The sequence below is a fragment of the Xyrauchen texanus genome, chromosome 31 (genome assembly GCF_025860055.1).
Source record: "Xyrauchen texanus isolate HMW12.3.18 chromosome 31, RBS_HiC_50CHRs, whole genome shotgun sequence".
Lineage (NCBI taxonomy): Eukaryota > Metazoa > Chordata > Actinopteri > Cypriniformes > Catostomidae > Xyrauchen > Xyrauchen texanus.
In genome coordinates this window covers 20,949,182-20,972,025 of record NC_068306.1, presented here as the reverse complement: position 1 = coordinate 20,972,025, position 22,844 = coordinate 20,949,182, and the positions used below count along the sequence as shown (strand labels likewise).

Sequence of the window (22,844 nt, the reverse complement as noted above, 5' to 3'; positions counted from 1 at the left end):
ATTTATTTCCTTCTGTGAATTTTTTTTTTTTTTTTTTTTTTGTCTCTCTAGTCTTCTTTCTTGCTTGCTTATTATTTACCAATAATTCACTAACTTGATAAAGTTTTGTTTTGCTCTCTCTCTCTCTCTCTCTCTCTCTCTCTCTCTCTCTATATATATATATATATATATATAATCTTTCTAAACCAAACAACACCATTTTCTGTTAGTTTTTTCTAAATCTGTCTGTCTGTCTCCTTGTGATCTCATGCCATGATGTCTGGCACACTGTTAGCTCACTGCTAGAGACGCAGCAGTTTTTCAGTGCTTGAGCATATCTGGATTTTTTTTACTCATATTTAAGACCGGTCAACAATGAGTTTTGATTGTATTCCATCCAAATCGGAGGTTATGGGTTGGGATTCACATCGGTTAGCTGAGTTTCTGAAGAGAGTAAGTTGCTTTCTCTTTCCATCTACAAATGTAACTTTCTTGATATTTTCAACACAGATCTCAGTTTGGTACAGTTTAAAACAATGGTTACTGAGAGGCTTTGTTATGAAGTAGAACTATTGAATCATCTAGCCAAAAAAAAAAAAAAGAACCATTCATATTTTGTTCTATTCATATTTGTTATTCCATACATATCTTACTGACCTTTTTTGTTATTTTTTTTTATTATCATTAGAGGAATCTAACTGGATGTGATAAGGTTGTTGCACGATTTAACATAAATGGACAACGATTCCTGGTATGTACCATTGGAAACATTTTGTCAGTCAAATGCCACAGTTTATCAAATAATGTATTAAATCATGCTATGTTTTTTTGTTAATGGGTTTATCTGCAGATATGTAGCCTTTGAAATTTGGAACTTAGTCTTTATAAATATAGTCATTTTTGTCATGGGCTGTGGGAGAGGACAAAATGTCCCTTTACAAAATAGATGGTAAAGGATTAATTGTGGCATTATTATAAAAATAAAAATGAGGAAGTGCTGTTGCTAAAAAATGAAACTCCCACAAAATGTTAGAATGTCGGAGTCAGAGACACTGTAGATCATAAAACGATAAAAGTGATATATATGGGGGCTGTGTCTAGTTATCATATGGGAAGTTGTCATAAGGGATATACGTCAGTAAGGTTTTGAGTCAAATATCCAATTACTAGGTTTGAAACACCAAGTTTCTAAACCCTGTTAAAATAAAATATTTCTTGTGAATTTTACCCTCCAAAACAATTGTTTGATCATTTTTACCTTTTAAAATTTAGCAATTTAATGCATTGTTTTGTGTTTCATAATTGTTTTCCTGTTTAAATTTAGCTGAAAAGCCTTTTTTTGGAGGGATAACAGTGGTAAAGCTAAAAAAATAAATAAAAAATAATTCCAGCCAAGACATCAAAGAACGTAGACTGTCAGAAATGAATCTACCATTATATTCACTGTAGTAAGAAATGTGACAACTAGCCCTGGTCTCCCCTACATAATTAAATTAATTTAAACTATGGTCATAAATAATGACTGTGTTCAAGTCTGTGTAAATAGTTTTAATTTGTTCATTTTTGTAGAGTATGTCCGAAAATGACATTCAAAAGTTCCCGAAGCTTCATGCACCGTAAGTACTGCTTGTATATTTTGTGCCTATGGGAGTGGTGGTGGCATAGTAGGCTAAAGCACATAACTGTTAATCAGAAGGTCGCTGGTTCGATCCCCACATTGTGTCCTTGAGCAAGGCACTTAACTCCATGTTGCTCCAGGGAATTGTCCCTGTAATTGTCAAAGTAAGTCGCTTTGGATAAAAGCATCTGCAAAATGCATAAATGTAAATGTAAATGTGCCTATATTTAGTGAATAGGTTATTAAGCTTGTTGCTATACTCTTGGCACTGAAGTAAATTAAGCATGTTAAAGGGATAGTTCACCCCAAAGTGATAAGTCTGTCATCATTAACTCACCCTTATGTTGTTTTAACCTCGTATTTTCTTTATTCTTTAGAACACAAAATGAGCTGCAAGGCAAAATGGCAGCCTGAGTCACCATTCCAATAAAATGCAATGAAAGTGAATGGTGACTGAGGCTCCCATTGTGCCTTTTCAGTTTGGAGTGAACAAATGTTTTATGTAAAACAAAGGACAGATGTAAACAGCTTTATTTAATAAGAATAAAGTGCAGAATAATGTATCATATCCACAGTATTCAAAGACAAACTTTTCAATTTTTCACCAAACACTTCCAAATGATTTTAAATAAATGTATCTATATTGCTCTACCTACTAAAAGAGTACAAACCAGGTAGAAATGTGCAAGAACATCATAGATGACAGTGTGGCATTAAGAGGAAACACTGCACAGGAAAGATAAACCAAGACGGGCAGATATGGCAGGAACCATTGCACTGATGCGGAAGCTTTTTTGTAGTGCATGTATGATGTGAAATGGTTGAAACCCCCCACACATAAATTACACAAAAATGCAGACTATTTCATTGATTTTTCCCAAAACAATATCTGGCATGAGATGTGTGATTGTGATTTTGTAATGTCGTTGTAAGGTAATTGCTGTTAGTTTGATGTTGAGCAGTGTCAGGTACACAGGATAAGGGTCAGAAAATTGTTTCAGTTACCACATCCTGCCTGAGCTGAAACCTCAGCTTGTACAAACAGCAATGATGATGATTCTGTTGCAATGATGTGATGTTCCCTTAGACCAAGTAGCTATACTTAGTCTTTAACACCTACTAATTAAAAACATGCCACAAAAGCTTGTTGAGTTTTGAGGATTTGAGGTTTCCCTTTAGACTTATCTCCAAGATTTGTCAAGAAATCAACAAAGAAAAGAAGAGATTCTTTCCACCAATTCCAACAATAAGGCAAGTACATGTTAATATAATTATACATGTATACATCATTAATACTCTATTATATCTGAGACTTATAACTACTGTAATCAGATAACTAATGTTTTTGTAACAGGCCATCACAACCAGTCCCCAACTATCCACAACCACCAGGTTCAGATGATATAAAGTTATAAACATAACACAACATTTTTATTAAATTTATTGTCTTAAAATTCTCTCTTCTTTCTAGTTTCAGTTGACCATGCGGAACAAGCATGGGACTCTGAGGAGTTTGTAAGTCTTTCTCATAAAGGGATAGTTCAACCCAAAATGAAAATTCTGTCATAATTTACTCACACTTGTGTTTTTCCAAACCTGTATGACTTTCTATAATCCATGTAACACCCATGGAGAAGTTATCGGAATTTCAATCTGCTCTCTTTCATATAGATAAAGTGGACAAGGGACTGTCAAGATCCAAAAGGCAAAAAAGGCACTGTTAAAGTTGTTCATATGACTTATGCGCTATATTCCAAGTCTCCTTAAGCCATACAACAGTTTTGTGTGAGGAACAGGCCCAAATTAAATAGTTATTCATTGAAAATCTTGCTTGACAGCTGTGGTCTCCATTCACTTTTATTGTATGGACAAGTGCAGCTTTGACATTCAGCTATTAATACTTACTTTCCCTCTCGAGAGGTCTCTCCTATTGCGTAAGTAGCTTACGCTATGGGAAAACTCAGTTTCTCGAGAAATATTGAAGTCTTTATGTAAAACTCATTGCAGCTGCACAGCAGACAGCAATGAGCGAGGCAGCTCGGTCATTGGCTGTGCTGCGGCAACTTGCTCGAACCAATGAAGGGGCTCTGAACGCGCAACCAATGAGCGCGCTTCGTGCTCGCGCGCTCAGAGCCCGCCAAGATGGGCGTGGCTAAGGCTATATATTAGGCACCCCGTCATGAGAGTTCTTTAGATTTAATCTCCTTCAGCAAAGACCTTCTCTTCACTGGATCCTCCGGATTATTGGAGTCTTTTCGCCCACCGTCGACAAGCCTACTGCAGGACTGATACGAGGACGCCGGCGCCTTCAGCCGCCTTCAAAGCCTTCTGCTACGCCATCCGGCGCGCATCACCTTGATATCCTTTTACTAAGCTACTTTGCAAGTGTTCGCCTCTGCGACGCTTTTTTGTCGCTTTTTTTTTTTTTTAGTAAAAGAGCAAATTCGAGGCGTTGTTTCAAATGCCTTCGACCTGCGCCTCGTGCAGAGGCCCTCTTCCTGACGGGGACCGTCACATTTTCTGCGCTCGCTGCCTGGGACCTGACCACGCAGAAGCTGCTCTCACTCGAGGCGGATGCCCCGAATGTGACTCCCTGGGCCTCACCGAGCTGCGCGCTCGCTTTGCCGCCTTCGCTGCGAATGAGCCTGCTACCACCGTGCTGCCATCCCCTCTGTTCGAGCCACGCAAGAAAAAGCCCGCCGCTCACGGAGGCCGCCAGAGCGCGGGGACTGGCCCGGCGTGACGTCACTGAAGTCCGCGTGCTCTGGCGGCCTCCGTGAGCGGAGGGCTTTTTCTTGCGTGGCTTCACCACCACCCGAGGAATCCCTGCCGCCAGTTCAATTCACGCAGGCAGACCAGCACCCCTCCGGAGCGGTGGGTCTCGTCTCGTTCGGCGCGTCAGGGGACAACGGTGAAAAGGATGACAGCCTTTCCATTGACGCTGCATCCGACGACTGGCCGGGCTCGGCCTTCGACCCCGCGCCGTTGACATTAGCGGACACGAGCAGGGGCACCAGCATGGACTCAGAGATCGTCCGCATCCTGTCCAAAGCCGTGGAAGACCTCGGGCTCGACTGGTCTTCTCCGGAAGAACCCGCCCACAGCCGGCTGGACGAGTGGTTCCTGCAAGGCATTACCCAGTCCCCTCACAGGCGGCTGGAAATGTCTGTACAGCAGTCAATGGGCCAGTCACAGAACTCGCTCACCTGCAATCAAACGCCGTTTTAACGGCAACACACAGAAATCACAAAAAGAGTCATTTTCTGCCTGTGTCACTAAGGGGTCACGTGTCCACACTAAAGTGCGCATTCCCACATATCAATACTGTCCAAACAGTGCCGAATACTTCCCCAGCTCAAGCTGGACGCCCCATAAATGTGGATCGTGTGCCTATTGTCATGTATGCACCACTACACACAAGCACTGTTCCCACAGTTATAAACACTTCCTCAGTAAAAGCGGGAAATACTATAAAGGTAGCACGCGTGCCTGCTGTCATGCATGCACCCCTACACACAAACACTGTATGCATGCCCAAAAACCCCCCACCGCGAGCGGGAGGCTTTATGAAAATGGCGCCGCGTGCCTACTACGGTATATGCACCCCCACCCATAAGCGCGCTGCCCATACAGTTTCAAACAGTTCTCTGGCTCATGCCGCGAGCCAAGAAACTCCCCGCTAAGAACGGGAAGCTTTATGAAAGTGGCGCGCATGCCTATTACAATGTATGCACCCCCACCCGTAAACACTATCTATAAAGTTTCAAACATTTCTCCAGTTCATGCTGCGAGCATTACGGAGATAGCGCGCGTGCCTGTAATCTCACACGCACCCCTGCACTCGGCACTCAACAAAGCTGCTCAGCGCGCTCCCGCACCTCTGAGAGCTGTAAGCTCAGTATTAGCACAAGGCAATTCGCCGGCAGGGCCCATACCTCACTGCGACACGCCCCCAGCCAGCATTCAGCCCATATCTGTGCGAGCAAAATTCTGGGAAATAATCCCCGACATGCCGAAATGGGTTTTGAACATAATAAAACACGGTTACTCGCTTCAATTCGCTCGCAGACCACCCCGCTTTTCAGCGGTGGTCGAGACGAAAGTGAGGAAAGATGTTTCACATGTTCTATGCACCGAGGTGCTCAAACTGATAGAGAAGGGCTCTATAGAAACTGTTCCTCCCTCTATGAGCTAGGCGGGTTTTTACAGCCGCTACTTTCTCGTCCGAAAAGGACGGTGGCCTCCGCCCCATCCTAGATCTCAGACATCTGAACAAAGCTTTAATGATTCGCTCGTTCAGAATGTTAACGACCAAACATATCCTCGTGCAAGTTCGCCCCGGGATTGGTTTCTATCAGTGGATTTGAAAGACGCTTACTTTCACATTCGATAGCGCCTCATCACAGGCCATTTCTGAGATTCAGCTCGAGGGACAGTCATACCAGTACACAGTACTACCATTCGGCCTATCATTGGCCCCCCGTACATTCACGAAATGTATGGATGCAGCACTTTCCCCCCTTAGACAGCGGGGAGTGCGAATACTGAATTACCTCGACGATTGGCTAATCCTAGCACAATCAGAGAGTCAGTTAACGACGCACAGATCTTGGATTATCAGCCATCTAGAATGCCTGGGTCTGAGAATCAATTTTGCAAAGAGCGTGCTATGCCCCAGCCAGAATATCTCTTTTCTGGGTATAGTGCTAGACTCAGTGCAGATGACGGCACGCCTCTCATCAGATGGCGCGCTCGCTATTCGGCGCCTTGCAACATCATTCAGAGCGGGCGCGCGCGCCCCGTCAAACGATTTCAAAGGATGCTCAGTCTCTTGGCCTCGGCATCAGTTGTACTCCAGCTAGGATTGTTGCACATGCGTCCTCTCCAACGCTGGCTCAAGAGCCGTGTCCCCACTCACGCGTGGCGCTCGGGCCACTTTTTAATCAGAGCGAATCACGGCTGTATAAAAGCCCTGACGCCCTGGAAGGCCGTCGACTGGTATCAAACTGGCGTGAGTCTGGGCGTGAACACACGGAGAAAAATGATCACGTCAGATGCCTCCAAAATAGGATGGGGGGCCCTTTACGAGGGCAGGCCTGTCTCCGGTTTTTGGTCAAACCCGGAAAAGCGCCTACATATAAACTGTCTGGAAATGAAAGCGGTCGCCTTGGCTCTCATAGCCCTGCTTCCGTACCTGAAAAACGAACACGTCCTGGTCCGAACGGACAACATGACGGTAGTATCGAATATAAATCGCCAGGGTGGACTCAGGTCGAGCTCCCTGCACTCTATGGCCAGGGAGCTCATCTTATGGTCACAGCACAACCTCTGAGAGCAGCGCATGTGCCAGGCGTCCTGAACCAGGGAGCGGACATGCTCCCAGGAGAATGGTCTCTCCACCCCCTGACGGTTCAGTGGTTATGGCGAACCTTTGGCGAGGCAGAGGTCGACCTCTTCGCCTCCAGGGAAAATGCACACTGCCCTCTTTTCTTCTCAAAGAGCACGGACGCGCTCGCCCAAGTCTGGCCGAGCCGCCCCTTGTATGCTTTTCCCCCGATCGCGATGCTACTTCAGGTCATCAGTCGGATCAGGGAGGTGAAATGTGCAGTGCTCCTGGAAGCCCCACTCTGGAAGAACCAGACGTGGTTTCCAGAACTAATGCAGATGATGCAATCTGCCCCATGGCCGATTCAGTTGAGGCTGGACCTCCTCAGGCAGGCCAACGGGATGATTCTTCATCCCCGCCCCGATCTGTGGGCCCTTCATGCATGGCCCCTCAACGGGTTCCAGAGAACCTCCCCAGCGGAGTGTTGAGAACCATCACTGAGGTTGATGGTTCTCTGAGGTTGATCACCTCTACGAGGCGCTTATATGCCCAAAAGTGGAAAGTGTTCAGTGACTGGTGTGATACCAAGAGCTTGAACCCCAAATCGTGCGAGATACCAAGTGTACTCGCCTTTTTGCAAGAGCTGCTGGAGGCGGGCCGCACACCCTCCACGCTCAAAGTCTATGTGGCTGCCATAGCAGCGTCACACAATCCTGATAAAGAATGCTCATTAGGGAAAAACGACCTAATCATTCGTTTCCTAAGAGGCGCTAGGAGGATGAACCCTCCTCGCCCCCTCGGTACCGATCTGGGACCTGGCCACGGTCCTGGACGCACTCAAGAGTGCCCCGTTCGAACCTCTCCGAACCGTGCACCTTAAACAGCTCTCGCTCAAAACTGCGCTCTTGCTGGCACTCGCCTCAGTCAAGAGAGTGGGCGTACCTGCAGCGCTGTCATCAAGCTGCTTGCCTGGATTTGGACCTAACGACTGCAGAGTTGTCCTTAGGCCAAAGCACGGGTATATTCCTAAAGTGCTCTCCACACCCTTCAGAGTACAGGTGATATCTTCTGGCAGCTTATCGTCTCCAGCAGACTAAAGCGACGCTAATTTACTCTGCCCGGTCAGGGCTCAGAGTATACTTGGAACGTTCTGCCTCGTTCAGACAGACGGAACAATTATTCGTGATGCTTTGGCGGCCGCACTAAGGTCTCGCAGTTTCAAAGCAAAGAATATCAGCTGGATAGTAGATGCTATAGCGCTGGCTTATGAAGCCAAGGGCCTTCAATGCCCCTTAGGCGTCAGAGCTCACTCTATGAGGAGCATGGCCTCCTCGTGGGCGTGGTCGAGTGGGATACCCATTGAGGATATTTGTGCGGCGGCAGGCTGGGCCTCGCCTTCGACATTTATCAGGTTTTATAACCTACAGGTCCCCTCATTGCATTCCAACATTCTATCAGCCTGACTGTAGTATGGACTGGAGTACGTATATGCTGAGCATTATCTCCTCCCTTATAAGGTCCGTCTCTGACTGACTTAGAGGGTTTTTATGCATATCAGTAAATAGAAAAATCAGTACATAAGATATGTGCTTGTGTTTTTACAATGAGCCCCACCATGGGCCACCTTGGGGCAAAGGTGCTCTGTATTATCCCATTATATAGCTCGCCGTTGGCCGGCTCGTTGAATAATCACTTTGCTTTAAGGCTCAGGCATCTGCCTCTGGCTTTATAGAGCGAAGTCAGCACGCACAGCGTTTTGCATGGTGTTCCCATAGCGTAAGCTACTTACGCAATAGGAGAGACCTCTCGAGAGGGAACGACTCGGTTGCTGGCGTAACCTCAGTTCCCTGAGAGGAGGGAACGAGTATTGCGTAAGCTGCCGTACTTGTGCTTGGTCGGTCGCTTCAGTCGATTGAACCTAAAGAACTCTCATGACGGGGCGCCTAATATATAGCCTTAGCCACGCCCATCTTGGCGGGCTCTGAGCCTGAGCGCTGGCCGCTCATTGGTTGCGCGTTCAGAGTCGCCCCGTCATTGGTTCGAGCAAGTTGCCGCAGCACAGCCAATGACCGAGCTGCCTCGCTCATTGCTGTCTGCTGTGCAGCTGCAATGCGTTTTACATAAAGACTTCAATATTTCTCGAGAAACTGAGTTTTCCCATAGCGTAAGCTACTTAGGCAGTACTCGTTCCCTCCTCTCAGGGAACCGAGATTACGTTAGTAACCGAGTCGTTTGTGTTCCACGGAATAAAGAAAGTAAAACGGTTTCGAAAGACATGACAATGAGAAATGATGGCAGAATTCAAATTTCTAGATGAGCTATCCCTTTAAATCAAGTCTTGAACTGCTTTCAAGTGTCCAGCATCATTTGTGATTGGCCCAATGCATCTGTTCTTTGATTATGAAGGACAGTGAGGATGATTACGAGAATCCTGATTCAAATGGCGAAGGCGAAGCTAGCGGTGGAGATTATGAGTCTCCACAGGAGGGATCGGACAGTGACAATAACTATGAGCCACCACCAATCGAGCCTTCTGATGACATGCCCCAGATCTGTCCTGCTAAACCCATAGAAAACAGTGAATATATTGGTACACAGAACTGTGCACGATCCTTTTCTACTCTGTAATTCAATGGTTCTCAACAAGGGGCCTTAGCAAACTTCCAAAGGGCCTGCAAAAGCCATACATTAAATATCAAAACATATGAGTGGCTGCATTTCACATTTAAATGAAATGCCAAAAGTTGTCTTACCATGTACTGAGGTGATGCAGACCTTTACTGTGCATTATACAACCATGTTATTTTCAATTTGGTCCCTTAAATTTGTATAGAAAAAAACTGAGAACCTTGAACTACTGCTGTAATGTTATAAATCCTACAGACATATGCTCTTTCTGTGTTGGATAAGTCATATTGAGTACTATTAATAAGTTTGATTGTTATTGAATATTGATTACTTGCTTTATCAGATAATAATCGTAGCCGTGGCGTGAACAGGAGCCAACCTCCTGTGCCTCCAGAGCGTCCTGGACCTGGCCATGGCCCTGGTCCTAGCGCTTCTCTTCCTCTTGTAAAGAGGCCAAGTGTGAGTTCTTCATACTTCCAAACAGTATGTGTCCCTCTTTGACTTTTATATATCTTTTTGAATCTTCTATTTCATAACAGGCTATTTTGAATTCTGTAGGTTGGACTACATCCAAGAGAAGAGCAAGCCCCCCAAAAAAACCCTGGTAAGAATGTTTGTTCTGCAAAAAATACAAAAATAAAAATAAATAGACTTTCTTCTTTCAGCCAAACACAATCAGAGTTATATAAAAAAATATCCTGGCTCTATCAAGCTATATAATGGGAGTGAATGGTACCTAAGATTTTGAAGCCCAAAAAAGCACATCCATTCATCCATCAAAAAAGTAATCCATACAGCTCCAGGTGGGTTAATGGCTTCCTCTACCCTCTGCACTTCTGCTTTCGTCACTTCTCACCGGAGCTTATGCTACGCCTCCATCATATGCCGGAACTCGACTCTCTCGTAAACGTGCAGACGGCCGTTACCGGAAGTAAGTGATTATAGTTTATAAAGTTATAAATATGGACATTTTTCTTACAAAAATGCATCACTTCACTTCAAAAGGCCTTTATTAACCCCCTGGAGCTGTATAGATTACTGTTTTGATGGATGGATGTGCTTTTTTGGGCTTCAAAATCTAAGGTACCATTCACTCCCATTATAAAGCTTGGAAGAGCCAGGATATTTTTTATATATATCTCCAATTGTGTTTGGCTGAAAGAAGAAAGTCTATACAACTAGGATGGATCTCAATCCAAGCAAATTAGCAAATTATGGGATAATTTTCATTTTGGTGTGAACTAACTCTTTTTCTACCCAATATGCAAAAAAGTATTTTTCTTGATTTAAGCTTTTAGATGTATACTTAATAGATTTAAACTATCAATTTGCTAATGCAGTAAAAAGTTTTAAAAAAATATATAATCTATATAATGCTCTGCAAGCAAGTCTATCTTGGCTAATTTTGTTTCTCCAAAAATGATTGGTTTTAAGAATATTTTTTACTGAATTAAAATACAAAAATTCTGATTAAGACAATGTTTTATGTGTTTGCACTGTCTATGATGTTGTTCAATTTATACCCCTTTATATGCTCTTTATTCCTCACTACTGTCTCTTGCTCTTATAGCACCTCGTGTGGACCGCAGTAAAAAGCCAGGAGTGCTGGACAGGAGCCATCCCTCACCTGTAGCTGGTACCTTGTTTCATTTCAACAGTGGTTGCAGTCACACTGTTATTTCTAAATGCACTTTCTGAGTGACCTTGGTAAATTTGATCAAAAGCATCATACCCATTTAAATTGAGATATTCTGATCACTGACAGTCAGTTGCAATTATGCTTGGTGTATTTATTTAAATGACGTTAAATTGGGATTTGAACACGGATCCACTTTCCTGCTATGCAAAAGCATATTCACTTGACAGATACATCTAATATTGTAAAATTGTATTGAACAACTAAATTGTTAAAAAGTGTTTTTATTTTTATTTTGATCATCATGTCTTCTCACAGCTAGGGCACCAGGTATCACTGGTAACCCCTCAAAAATGGATGCATTACGTGGTTTGCAAAGGGAACTCTTGTGGTTGTGTTTTGTCAGTCTTGTTCTTTACACTTTTGTGTCTTTACAGGTGTAAGAGTCAGTAACTCACTTGACAGGGTAAGTTTCTTTCATCCTGTGTATATGTGCTTAAGCAATTTCAGTAAACAAAAATTGTTTTGTATATCACTTTTCACTTCACCCAGTTTTCTCTGCATTTCCCAAACAGTAGTTAGCACAGAATTAGAAAACAGCGTATTTGTTGTTTACTGAGGCATAGATCATTAAACCTTCTTACAGAAATCCATACATAGTCCAAAGATGCTTATATCCTAGACCTATAAATGACCTGGTTTCTAGTATTTGGTCTATCCATTTGAAATTCTAATATTTATTCCTTCTTCCTGCAGGTTTCTCAACTACCAAAAAGGTACAGTTATTTATTTCGTTTTCATCCTTTGCAGATATAAATTAGTTTGATGTAATACTCCAATGTATCGCTCAGTGGGCAAGAGAGAACAGAGCATAGTTGGTCCTCTCTGCTGGTATTGAGCTATAATTTGTATAGCATGTATGTGCTATTTGAACATATGTTACACTATAACCTACTCTGCCTGATTTAGTCTAAATTGACTTATCCACTGATGCAGTGTTTGAAACATGCTGCTTTAGTATTCAATATAACAGAAAAAAAGATGCATCAGAACTCACACTGGAGATAAAAGATGGTCTAATAGAATTTTTGGAATAAATTGCATTGTAAATCACAATGTCCATGGCTGATGTGAAATCTGAACATTTGCTATGCTGTGAGCTATTCTGTCATTTAAAGTGTGAGGTGTAGTTAGTTTGTGGTCTGCTTTGGTCTAAGATTTGGCATATGCACAGGGTTGGGGAGAAATGGAATACATGTAACGGGATTACGTATTTAAAATACAAAATATAAGTAACTGTATTCCACTACAATTACAATTGAAATCATTGGTAATTAGAATACAGTTACATTCAAAAAGTATTTTGATTACTGAAGAGATTACATTGCATTTTATTGTCATTTGTTTCATTTAATATTTAGTCCTTTCAGATGGAAAACATTTATACGTATAAATGATGCGATCCAAAGTGTATTTGAACAGCGATGAAACACTTTCTTATATAATGTGTTACATTCACACGAGCAGATATAAAAGTAAGTTTGAAGTAAGTTTGGAGCAGAAGAAATAGAAATAAACCTTGTGTAAATTGTCAGCTTCACGCTAAGCTAAAATGCTATTTCTAGCCATTTTACATGCACATGATACCAGACACGATCACATTTTTTCATATGAATCATAATTTATTTTTTCTAGTAAGACATTTGATATTTGGGCAAAAATAGTATTCTTGATAATAATTTTTTTATTGTTTTCCTGTAAAAATATCTAAAAATCCTTAAAACAATATACATTTGATTTATATTGTTTTAGAAATAACACTATTTAGGTTTTTTTAGAGAATGTATTTTTAACATGTGTATTTTGTCTTACTGTACTGGCAGTTTTTATAGTCAAAACAAGTGAAAAAAATCTACCAGTGTTGAAGAAGTAATCCAAAGTATTTAGAATACGTTACTGACCTTGAGTAATCTAACAGAATACATTACAAATTACATTTTACAGCATGTATTCTGTAATCTGTAGTGGAATACATTTCAAAAGTAACTCTCCCAACCCTGCATATGCACATGACAAAGTGTGAGCTTTAGTACGTTGATAGTATTTAGTATGGCAATTTAGTCTTTGTAGGATTAAATTTCCCTAATGGGCTTGGTTTTATTTTATAGCACTCTCACAATTCAAATGACATTTGCATACATAAAATACATGCACTGTAGAGGCATAATTTAAGTTTCTTTCTTTTCTAGCTAGATTTGTCTCTGTAAAACAAACAGCTAAAATGCTTTTATCCTATAGCAACAGTGCTGCTCCTCTCAGACTGCCTGCATTGGCAGTGGAGATGCCAGGAGACCCAAAGCGAATACCCAAACCCTCACTTCCTCCTTCTGGTGTGCGGAGGAGCGCCTCCTCTGTTAATCCAGGCTACTCTCAAAACCGGTTAGCAACACAACTTTATTAATCGGAGACAACTTGGGGTCAGTCAGGCATACCATATAACTAGGGCTGTCAATTTAAAGGGATTGTTCACCTAAAAATGAAAATGATCTCATAATTTACTCACTCTCATGATTTCCCAGGTGTGTATGACTTTCTTCTTCTGCAGAACACATTTGAAGAAAAATAGAAAGATAGCTCAGCTCTGTAGGTCCTTAAAATGCAAGTGGATGGTGATCCTCCTACTCGGTGGTAAACAGTGCTGCTCTTCCGGGTGTGTTGCACATGTGTCTGTTCTCAGGTGTCTTACATGCCAATGCGTTTACGTCACGCACACATACTGATGCTGACTGGAAGTGGAAGTGGTTTATAGTTAAAAGTACTGAAATATTCATCTTTTTTGCACCAAAGCGATCATATCACTTTAGAAGACATTAATCGCTGGAGTCATATGGATGATGTTTATGCTGACTGTCTGTGATGTCGGAGATTCAAAGTGTCTGATCTCCATTCACTTGCATTATAAGGACCTACTGAGCTGAGATATTTTTCTATTTTTCTTCAAATGTGTTTTGCTGAAGAAAGAAAGTCATACACACCTGGAATATCATGAGGGTGAGTAAATGATGAGATAATTTTCATATCTGGGTGAACTAACCCTTTAATGTGATATTTCAATGGGATTTTTTTATATAAAAAATAACGTGCAGGGACTAAAAATGCTTGGAACCCAACTAAAACTAAAACAAAAAATGAATGAATTTGTTTGCAGAACATAACCAAAAATGTGGAAAAATTCATTTTCAATTGTTCTGGAGTGAATAATATTTTTTAAATGCTCTAACCCAGTTATAACAGGTTAATTTCATTCAACTGCTGCCTTACATATTTCTTTGCCTAATTGCCCCTTTTTAACAACTTAATATAATTATTACATATAGATTCATGGTTAATCCAGATACAAGGAAAACATTATTAGAGTTAAAAAGGAAATTTCTCAGTTGTTTCCAATACTTCAATGAATTACAATTAGATATGATGCATTCATACAGATTTGATGCTGTCAGGTTTTGACTGCGAAGCAGATCTGTAATTAAAATTATACTTGCTTATTAACATGAATTAACTGTATGCTTTTATGACTTCTATGCAAATAAATGTGAGACACTTGCCTTATTTTGGGCTTGTTTTTGTAGACCAGGACTCTTGTTTCTCCTGCGAGATCTGGCAACATTGCAGCTGGTATTTCACCCACCCTTAGCACAGAGTACTGTCATATAAAAAAAAAAAAAAAACACACACACATTTTTAAACGTTTTTTGATTACCGTTCTTTTATTTCTTTTCAACCGTGGAAAGAATGTGTGAAAGAGGCATAGTCCAACCTAAAAAACAATACAGTTTATTCTCTGAACAAACAGAAATTAAAAACCTTTCTTTTTTAGTCCCTGATAACACGTAAAAAAAAAAATTAATAATAATAAAGCAATTATTCACATTTCCGGATGGACCGTAATAAGGAATATTCCTACCTTCGGTGCAATTCAAGCTTAAAGTAGCACCTGATTTCAGCAGGGGGCAGTAAGTGAAAATGGCAAAGCAGAATGGATTGCTGTGGATTGTAAACACTGAAGGTCTTATGTTCAATAATATGGAAATAAATAATAGATTGCCTTCTAAATCCAATTTTTGTATTGTCTTATCAGTGCTTTACTCATCTGCCACAAAAATGTAATGCATTTTATTTATCAGAATTACTTATATATACTGCGAAATATATTAGGCCTATATTTATAATAAATATAGTCTATAATTAATAACTATTTATAACGATTTAATCATTATATATTGAATTATTGTTATTTGAGGGCCTTTCTCAGCAAATACTTATGTGATTAATTTTAATTAATTTGATTAATTAATCGACATATATAATTAATTCAATAAAAATATATATCTGTTGACAGCCCTACTAATAACACATGGGATATAGTGCAATGAACAAGCATACTTCAGTTGTCAGAGGTGCTCTTGCAGTTTTATTTTCATTTACACCACATAACTGTAACCTGTATTTCTTTATTTCAAACAGAGATCAACTTGATCACAGAAATGAGGTAGTCATACTAAGATGTCTGTCTATCTATCTGTCTGTCTGTCTGTCTTCTACCTATCTATCTATCTGTCTGTCTGTCTGTCTGTCTGTCTGTCTGTCTGTCTGTCTATCTATCTATCTATCTATCTATCTATCTGTCTGTGTCTGTCTTTCCTCTACCTATCTGTCTATCTATCTGTCTGTCTGTCTGTCTATCTATCTGTCTGTCTGTCTGTCTGTCTGTCTGTCTGTCTGTCTGTCTGTCTATCTATCTATCTATCTGTCTGTCTGTCATCTACCTATCTATCTGTCTGTCTGTCTGTCTGTCTTCTACCTATCTATCTATCTGTCTGTGTCTGTCTTTCCTCTACCTATCTGTCTGTCTGTCTGTCTTCTACCTATCTATCTATCTGTCTGTGTCTGTCTTTCCTCTACCTATCTGTCTGTCTGTCTGTCTTCTACCTATCTATCTATCTGTCTGTGTCTGTCTTTCCTCTACCTATCAGTCTGTCTGTCTGCCTGTCTATCTATCTATCTTTAACCTGTGTATAAATTTACATTTGTATAACTGTGATTATAAAATACTCACAGCAATAAAGAAAGTCTCTCACACTTTTATTTTCTTTCTTTGCTCCCAACAGTTTCATGATGACAGTAAGCAAGTGTTTCTTTCTTGGTCAAGTTGGGTGTAATTTTGGTAGAACAGTTATAAGCTGCAATATCAATAACGTGCTGAATATATGCCGTAACCACAAGAATCGAATGTTTTGATATACTGTGATTTTTACAGCTGCCAGGCATACCTCCAACACTTTTCCATTGCATGCCAGGAATCCATCACCAAGACCGCCAGGGACACATGGACAGCCTTTTCAAACAGACAGGTACATATTCAGATGACTTTGAGAACACTGGTGTCAGCAAAACATGGGCATTGTTGCATGTTGTTTAACTCTATTTGAAAACCTTTCATATATTTATACTAGCTGTATTAATCCCAACATTCAGTAAAGATATCAGTTGTGGTGCAGATATTCTCATAATGGTAATTCCCCATCTGCCACCCCCTCATTTTTCACAGTGTTACTCCCAGTCGATCACTACCAGCAGAACTGCAGAATGGTGAGCATCATAGCCTGCATTCATTATTACACTTGTTTGAACATTTTTACTCTATATTCAATAAATTAACTAAATAAATTATTTATTTTGTTTAATAAAAGCAATGATTCCTCAACGGAGTAGTCCACGAGCAGCACTGCCACAACCAGACACAGGGAGCAGCAAGCAGGTATGTTGAAATTCTTGAGCTGTGTTAAAACAATTATACTAAAGCAACCAGCAGAAGGCATGCTTGAACTACATTTCTTCTTTGGAGCTGCTTGAGAGCATTTCTTTTACAGTGTTAAAAAAAAAGGTTTTTACAGTTAGAAAAGTTTTTTTCTTACAAAATATCTTTCATATTAATAGTTGGTTAAATTGGATTCAAGGCATAACAATTATCATGGTTAAAAATAATCTTTTTTTCTCTTAGACAAATGAAAAGGAACTATTAGCCATTTTTTCCCCTAATATCTATTTTGAAAATCTTTTAATTTTTCCATCTATAGGACATGGATCCAGCTTGGTATGTTGGAAAGATCACCCGTGGTGAGGCTGAGAGCTGTCTGAGAAGAGTAAACAAGGTGAGATCACTGTTCAATTTAACCACATCATATATGCCAGATATAAGTGTGTTCTTATTCTTATGCAAACTTCAAGGAACTCATAGACTAAAAATGTCATTTTTAATCTTGGCTTTGAATTTAATTAAGTTATTAATTTGAAATGTGGCCTCTGTTAGGATGGGGCATTCCTTGTGCGAGACAGTTCAAATCGCTCCTCTAACCAGCCCTACACACTTGTGGTACTGTACCAGGAAAAGGTTTACAACATTCAGATACGCAGAGAAAGAGATGGCTTTGTGCTTGGCACTGGTCTAAAAGGCTCAGAGGTATCTAAACACTTGGGGTTTTTTTAACTGATAAAATTGTTTACATCTAGAACATTATAGGTATACATGCAAAATGACTGTCATTAAAAGTTAATAATGCTCTTGATTGTTTCTGACAGACTTTTGAACGGATCTGCAACATTATCAGTCAACACAGACACATGCCACTCCTTCTTATTGATGCTAAGAACCGAGAGGCCAGCCAACAGAACCAGTGTGCTCTGATTTACCCAGCTGGATATTAAACCTTTATTCTACCCCAGTCTAGACTCCACAGGACAACATCACTGGACTTCAGCCAGTACTTTCAGAAATTGATCTGATCTCTGGGATAGATCTTTAATTCTGTGGTTTAATTAAATTCAGTCATTGAAAATTATGGAATCAATTACTTGTTCCTCCTCCTTTTTTTCTCTCTCAGAGACATTTTTAAAATTAAAACCTTGCAATGCCATTCAAAACTTAAAAAATTGTAAAGACTTGTAAAGCTTTTGAATGCATGGTCACACATTACATGGTACTTAATAGATATTAACAAATTAAATGTATATATTGCACACACAAAAAACAACAACAAGATTGCATAGATCAATATTTATATTCTGAAAGATGTCTGCATTCCTCAAACTATAATAAAGCTATTAAATGGAGAGCTACAGTTAACAAAAAGAAAGTATTTTATTCCCACCTTGTTCCACGATTGCAATGTCAAATGATTATTTATTGTGTTCATGTCATAATGTCTTTCTCTCTTAAATGTATAGCCTATTGTCAAGGCAATAAAGATTGTAGAATGTCTATATCTTTCTGTTCACCTGCCCATGCAAGGATTTGAAGACTCACATTCTAAAGGGAACATGAAGGTCAACGTTTCCCTTCAATGCATTCACGACAGTCAAACTGCCATCATGCGTGCAGAACATCAGTGTACACAAGTGGATTCGGTTACATGACAGGCATATGCGACGTCAGAGTATGGCTACATTAATCATCAGTTACACGATGATTTTACTCGTTCTCAGAAGGCTGGCATGAACTCTGCGAAAGTTTTGTTTTATTCAGGTTCGTGGATATCCAAAAACGTACACTGAACAATTTGCAGCAAGTTAATATCGTACTGATCACCCGGGGCCATTATTTATGATGGATTTCTACTGCGGAACACGCAATCACGCACGAGAAGCTTTTTCCCCCTCCCCGCTCGTGGGCTTCCGCGTGCAACGACATTCTACCGCTGCTGAAGATCTGACGCAAAAGTTATAAATCACAAGGGGGGAGAGATGTCTTCTAAACGAGAATATAGTCGTTCCAATTGTCTTTTTTAATTGTGTACATTTTAAGAGAGAGTTCAAATATCTGACCACTGCACGGAATGCTTATGAATGGCTTAAAGATTTGTCCCACTGGAAGCCACCGTGCATCAGAATGTGAAATCAAACAGTGCAAAATGTACTTTCCATTCATCCCGCGAGAACAGGCTATGCCTTCAGGGCAGCAGATTGATCTCTTGGCGCGTGCAGGAATGGATAGTGCTCACGCGATCTGTTTTAAAATGTAAATTACGAGAGATAGAGACACGAATGGCTCCAATTCGCCTCATATTATCTCCTGCGAAATGGGGCTGTTGGGGCTAATTTCACCCCCACATGTTCCTGGTGATTTTTAAATGTAAAAAAAGCCAACAGCGTGACCATATACGTATCTTCAATTTAACATGTTTATAATACCACAGAAACCACATTGGGATACACATACTGTAACATGAGGTAGATTATTAAATTTGTTTGCACATTAGACATGTAACTTGTTCCACAGTCTCTATGAGAAGTAGCTAACTTTGTTACACTGTCAAATGTTTTGAGAGGTACCCTAAAAATGTGCTTCATGTGGTAACTATCTGCTATCTAAATTAACCAAATTTTAAGATAAATTTTGTCAGATTACAGATTTAGTCAGATTCCATATACATATATATATATATATATATATATATATATATATAGGTAGACATTTTGAGTGTAGAATTTAACCCCCCACACACACACACTATGGACTTGCAATAATTTACATCTACAATCTATCTACAGTGTTAAAAGGGATTTATTAAGTTTTATTTTTAAATTCAGGTGAATTGGGCCACATTTTGACATTTAGACGACTGTCAAAAAGTTGCCCCGTTTACCTGAATTAACCCTAAATGTGGAATAATTGTATTTGACAATGATATTTCAGGTAAAATGTACATTTTCTCTATAAGTTTAACCAAATTAATCCAGTTTAGTGACTCACGAAACTTAAGATATCCTACTGATACAGCTATCCCCCCCAGAGGTGCCAGAGGGCTGAGGTGTAACCGTGGCAGCCAATCAGAGACGAGAGGGTGTTACAAAACTTGTATAAATTGTTCAGGTAAGACAGGTGTCAGGTTGAGATGCACCTGATCAATACACACTCAGCAGAACAGAAGAGAGAATTTACTCCATATTCCAGCATTGACAGGACAAAGGGAAAAATAGAGAAAACATGACGTCATTTGTACCGCAATCCCTTTCATCCCAGTTCCACAACATGGGGCAGGAATCCCAGGAGTTCAGCCTGTACAGCGACAATTTCTACAGCACTCAACCTCTGCCTAGTCCACAGCAAACCTTGCCATCTGCTTATGACTTTGGAGACTTTGCAAGCCCAGCTACAAACCCTTACCTGTGGTTCAATGGTCCTGGTCTCAGTTCAGCTCCCTGCCTCAGTGGAGGGCCTCAGCACCATGGTATGACGAAGCCTTACATGGCCACAGGAGGAATTGGAGGCTCCGAGGGTGGCTTCAGCTGGTTTTCTCTGCCTTCCCAAGAAGACCTAATGAAACTAGTCAGGCCTCCCTACTCATACTCAGCACTTATTGCGATGGCAATACATGGAGCCCCAAACCATCGTCTTACACTCAGCCAGATCTACCTGTATGTGGCGGAAAACTTCCCCTTCTACAACAAGAGCAAGGCCAGCTGGCAGAACTCTATCAGGCACAATCTCTCACTTAACGACTGCTTCATGAAGGTGCCCAGAGATGACAGTGATCCAGGTAAGAACATGTTTAGACTCTTTTTTTGTGTTACTGCTTAAGTAGAACAGATCCATCGAATCCATATATGTGTAACATAAAGAAACATGCTTCTTCCTTTGAATAGGCAAAGGTAACTATTGGACCCTCGACCCAAACTGTGAGAAGATGTTCGATAATGGCAACTTCCGTCGCAAGAGGAAGAGAAAGTCAGACTCTCTGGCTGAGGAGGAAGGGAAAATCTATTGTGGATCAGACTCGGCTCTCTCAAGTCCTAAAGAGCCCAGCAACACCAGTGACACACCAGAGAGAGGAAACTCTCCAGTCTCCACAGACCCAACTCCTTGTCTCAATGGCTTCTTAACTCAAATGGGTGATGTGGTATCAGGCTCCAGCAACATTGGCAGGGATTCTGTTCTCCCGTTGCCTCTTGCTTTGTCTTTGGATGGAAGCCAAAGAGCTTCTTCGATTGAGCTGTACGGCCCATACTCACCAAGCGCTACCGTGCCACAATGGGAAGTGCACGTTCCTCCCGCTGTTCCATCCAACATCTCTTCTTCACCCACTCAGTACACACACAGCTACAGTGACTCAATGCTCAACCAGTTTAGCAGCCAGCTCTATCCAGTGCTGGGCTCAACTGACTTGCTGTATTCACGGGAGGGAACAGAGGTGTAACACAAGAAAAGTCTGATAGACACAAGGCATAAAATGTGGTTGCAGGCACTTGCGAGAGCAGTTAACCTGCTATGTGAGCAAAATTCCCACAGCAGTATCAGTGTCAGCAGGTCAGATTGGACATGAAGCGGATTCACTGTATTGTACAGTTGTGTGAACGCTTACACGCACTGTTATCAGACTCGCTTGCATCATCTGAAATGTTGTTGCATCTGAAAGATAATAGTAATCACCCAACCCTCCAGAATCCCTTCCAGTCATGTTTGTGTGTGTGTGTGTGTGTGTGTGTGTGTGTGTGTGTGTGTGTGTGTGTGTGTGTGTGTGTATTTTTGCAAAACATTTCCATTAGTTAAATTGAAGTCTGTTGTAATGTAACATACAGAAAATGCACTGACTTATGCAACTGTAGTATATATTAATCTTTTTGTCCATTGTTTCATATTTTGTATTTATGTTCTCTTTATATATTTTGTGATTGTAATATATATTTTATTTGCATTAATAAACCACCTTTGCAATTATAATTACATTATTGATTTTATTATTCAAATTATGTATTTATGGTTAAGTAACAGTACTTTTTTGATTACGTAATGTGTAAAAGATAATGTACAGTCAACCAGTCGTTGTTGCATAATAAGCGCTGGCATGTGATTAGGAGGGGTTTATTTTGCAATAATGACTGGGAGAATGTAGATTATGTCATTATTATACGGCTACCTACCGAATAAATAAATAAATGGACATGAAATATTGATTTACAATATTAAAATATTGAAGTGTGCAGAATCTGCAAAAATAGCTGAATTCCACCTCCAGTTTGTTTCAGAGTTCTGATTATGTTTTTATTGTGAACATTACAGGCTGACTGTATTATCCCACTTATTACATGGTTACCTACCAAATAAATGTAAAAACACATAAAATATTGATTTGCATTGAAATTATGTTTTATGTGAGAAGAGTGCAGAGTTTCCAGAAAATTCCACTTTCAGTTTGCGTCAGTATTCTGTTGGTGTTTATTTTGCAAAATAAATACTGTCTGTTCACTCACAATACCCAGATGACCATTACATATAATTTTATACCCAGAGCTGTGATCATTACTCATAAACATCAGACCGTTGGATAGTGGGATTGACCAATCAGAATTGTTTCCAGAGAGCCACGCAATGAAACTGTATATTGAAGACAAATTGTCCATTTTGAAACAGGAAACATGAGGGGGGGGAACATAAATCATTTTGAAGAAGTTCACTTAGGTAACGCACACAGCAGAAATGCAAATATAGCACAACACTTTCACCCATATTTCAGTCTGATTTATCTTAGAGTTTATCAAGATGTGAGTGTCAACGCTTGTGGCTCAGTTTCAACTCCCATCTGCCAATACAGTCAGTG

At 40.5% G+C, this 22,844-nt stretch overlaps 2 protein-coding genes across 3 annotated transcripts; both read left to right on the top strand.

The window, feature by feature from the left end:
- Positions 1–56: 56 nt before the first annotated feature.
- Positions 57–18,500, top strand: LOC127624643 (lymphocyte cytosolic protein 2-like). Of its 2 annotated transcripts, none has more exons than XM_052099455.1 (21): positions 57–432; positions 668–730; positions 1,549–1,595; positions 2,777–2,848; positions 2,952–2,989; positions 3,069–3,112; positions 9,330–9,501; positions 9,895–10,010; positions 10,110–10,155; positions 11,122–11,187; positions 11,625–11,653; positions 11,944–11,963; positions 13,486–13,626; positions 15,715–15,739; positions 16,359–16,371; positions 16,508–16,601; positions 16,799–16,839; positions 16,941–17,008; positions 17,328–17,402; positions 17,561–17,710; positions 17,830–18,500. In XM_052099455.1, the coding sequence occupies exons 1-21, from the start codon at positions 355–357 to the stop codon at positions 17,953–17,955; spliced, it is 1,524 nt and encodes a 507-aa protein (XP_051955415.1). In that variant the 5' UTR covers positions 57–354; the 3' UTR covers positions 17,956–18,500. The 2 variants fall into 2 exon arrangements, with proteins under 2 accessions (XP_051955415.1, XP_051955414.1); XM_052099454.1 differs by having other exon boundaries at positions 9,330–9,513.
- Positions 18,501–20,153: 1,653 nt separating this feature from the next.
- On the top strand, positions 20,154–22,407 carry LOC127624645 (forkhead box protein I1-ema-like). The gene is made up of 2 exons (XM_052099457.1): positions 20,154–20,786; positions 20,893–22,407. The coding sequence occupies exons 1-2, from the start codon at positions 20,234–20,236 to the stop codon at positions 21,441–21,443; spliced, it is 1,104 nt and encodes a 367-aa protein (XP_051955417.1). The 5' UTR covers positions 20,154–20,233; the 3' UTR covers positions 21,444–22,407.
- The last annotated feature ends 437 nt before the right edge of the window (positions 22,408–22,844 follow it).

Coding starts and splice junctions, on each gene's coding strand:
- LOC127624643 (XM_052099454.1), top strand. CDS start 355: ATGAGTTTTGATTGTATTCCATCCAAATCGGAGGTTATGGGTTGGGAT. Junction 16,840..16,940: donor ACCAGCAGAACTGCAGAATG/GTGAGCATCATA, acceptor GTTTAATAAAAG/CAATGATTCCTCAACGGAGT. Junction 17,403..17,560: donor GTCTGAGAAGAGTAAACAAG/GTGAGATCACTG, acceptor GGCCTCTGTTAG/GATGGGGCATTCCTTGTGCG.
- LOC127624645 (XM_052099457.1), top strand. CDS start 20,234: ATGACGTCATTTGTACCGCAATCCCTTTCATCCCAGTTCCACAACATG. Junction 20,787..20,892: donor CAGAGATGACAGTGATCCAG/GTAAGAACATGT, acceptor TCCTTTGAATAG/GCAAAGGTAACTATTGGACC.